Here is a 2,665-nt window from a genome sequence, read left to right as displayed (position 1 = left end):
AGTATACAGTTAGTACTTGTGTAGTATACAGTCAGTACTTGTGTAGTATACAGTTAGTACTTGTGTAGTATACAGTTAGTACTTGTGTACTGAGGTATGTCAGTGTAATTTAATGTTGCAGAGAATAAATCGAATCTGATGGCTGACAATTTGAACATTTATCATAACTGTAATAAATTAAATTGACCATACTGCAATTACTGCAGGTTAAATAAACAAACAKTAGATTTAAAATGGCAAAGTTTGACCTAAATGAATTATAATGCAGTGTTACTCACCACTACAAATAAATATTTTGATCAATTTCATCCTTTTCAGATGTGTGTTAACTGCAACATGTTTTTGCCTGATATGATTACATTTGTTGACATATATTTATTTAAAATCGAAACAATGGTTGTCAATATCAAACTGAGTTTTAATGATGTGCTGACCTAAATTTAACACGTTCAGTTTTATCAGCTGACGGTTCTGTCTGTAGTTGTGATTTTTGTTGGAGTTCACGGAGCTGGGGAGGTTTCTCAGCACGAAACACCGACAGTTTCAGACTCAGAAACAAAGCTTTTCCTGCATGAAGCGCAGTTCTCGCCCTGAACAAGTTTGCTGCTCTCCCCGACCATGTAAAGTCACGGGAAAGCAATCCTAGCCACATGTGATTTTATTATTGAGTTGCAGATTTTACGAGATGCCCTTAAACGCATCTTTGATCACAACAATCACGTGACGGCAGGCAGTCTGCGCATGCGCACTGAAATGAAACCGCCGACTCTTCTCTGTCAGCGGTGAAACATGAAGACAGTATTAAGTATTTTGACGCTGACTGTGTTTCTCATTCTTCTGACAGCTCTGCCAAACACTGCTCTTCAGGTAACATTTCTGTTTCCTGACGCTTTATTGTTTTWCTGAAACTTATAAAGTTGGTTTCGTGATTCTTCTCTTTCAGCACAGTGTTGTTCTTTTGTTTAAGTTTATTCTGTTAATTTAGTTGAGGTTTAAAAAAAGGTAAAACAATCTTTATGACTTTAGTTTTCATACAGTGAATATAATAAATTGTTTAAAGATATATTTKAATGTTTACCAGTCCAGACGACATGGACCTGCAGAGACCCTGTTCACAGAGCAGTTCTTCAGTCAGACTGTGGACCACTTCAACTTTAACACCATGGGCAATGCGACATTCAGGCAGCGCTACCTGATCACAGGTAAAAACCTTTGTGCAACAAAGTGTAAGAAGAAGAACAAACACTGATGTTTTCTGCTTTAGATAAGTTCTGGAAGGCGGGCCACGGTCCAGTCTTCTTCTACACTGGAAATGAGGGGGACGTGTGGGACTTCGCCCTGAACTCTGGGTTCATCTTGGAGTTAGCAGCTCARCAACAAGCCCTGGTCTTATTTGCTGAACATGTAAGAAAACATGTGTGAGAACTGCGGGCCTCTCATGTGACGAAGGAAAAGGAGGAAATAGGTGGTTGATGTTTAACTCCCTTTGTCACATGAGATTTAGTTCCAGCTCTGAAAATACAGAGAAACATTTCTGCAAACATAATGTTCTTTATAATAAACTCATCTGATCCTACAGCCTTTARGTACATGAGTTCAGCAGTTTGTGTTATTAGGGCTTGCCATATCAAAWGAGTAAGAGAGCAGAGGCATTGTGAAGCAGCACCTATTATCCACCTCAAAAAAAGATCTCTATACTTTATATTTTTTTATAGTCATACATTAATGTCACCCAAACTGCAACATGCACCCTACAAATGTTATATCACAATGACTGGCTCGACGGTGGGAGGTGTGCTATTACTTTTAATAGGGTTTTGAGTTACCATAAATCACAAAAAACAACAGTCAAATGACCTCATAGGAATACACTGAGTTCAGCTCTTGACTAACACCATCTGAGGCTATGTTCACACTTAGGGTTGGGCAATATTGGCAAAAAAATAAATCACGATTAATTGTGGTATTTAGCCGATAACGATTAATTTGACGATTAATGCCCTGGAGTCCCTGGATACACTTATTTCATAGTCACATGACCAATTTAGTGGGAAAGACTTGCTCTTCATAAAAATCTGTTCCAAATTGTGTCAAAATTACAGACTTCAGGCTACACATCAAATTTTAAATTGTGTTGATAGATAAATTACAGAACTTTTTTTTAATGTTTGTTATATTTGAAGCTGAGAGGAGCAGCAAGCGGACTCTACCTGCTGGCATTAATCGTATTAATCGTCAAGTGCCAAAAATTAATCGATTAATGTTTTTCTGACGATTAATCACACACGATACGATTATGCCCAACCCTATTCACACTGCAGGCAAATCTGACCCAAATCTGATTTTTTTTATGACAGTCTGAACGAGACAAATCCGATTTTTTCAAATCCGACCCAGGCCGTTCCAGTATGTGGTTTTTAAATTGGATACATATCTGATGTTTTCAAAGTGACTGCAGTGTGAACGCTCATGTCTCATTCATCTGACTTTTTCATCAGGAGGAGGGGGTGAAGGATCGATAAGACACTAACCTCAAGTCTCGCTGTTTAAATCTGTAGCTCCATGTGTTTACAGCTCCAAACACAAGTCCAGTTGCTTCTTCTTTTTACTTTTCATTTTCCACGTAGATAGTATGATAATAACGATGTCCAGCCATGGGTTGCGA

The 2,665-nt window shown here is 38.2% G+C and overlaps 1 protein-coding gene across 1 annotated transcript in view; it reads left to right on the top strand.

The window, feature by feature from the left end:
- Positions 1–739: 739 nt before the first annotated feature.
- The window catches only part of dpp7 (dipeptidyl-peptidase 7), a gene marked incomplete in the record, with an annotated part of 19,533 nt that continues 17,607 nt past the window's right edge, over positions 740–2,665 (top strand). Inside the window, 3 exon segments of the mRNA XM_014023994.1 lie at positions 740–867; positions 1,082–1,202; positions 1,265–1,404. Coding sequence (XP_013879448.1) covers positions 790–867; positions 1,082–1,202; positions 1,265–1,404 — 339 coding nt within the window.

Source organism: Austrofundulus limnaeus, unplaced genomic scaffold (genome assembly GCF_001266775.1).
Source record: "Austrofundulus limnaeus strain Quisiro unplaced genomic scaffold, Austrofundulus_limnaeus-1.0 Scaffold402, whole genome shotgun sequence".
NCBI classification, from domain to species: Eukaryota; Metazoa; Chordata; class Actinopteri; order Cyprinodontiformes; family Rivulidae; genus Austrofundulus; species Austrofundulus limnaeus.
This window is presented reverse-complemented; position numbering and strand designations above follow the sequence as displayed.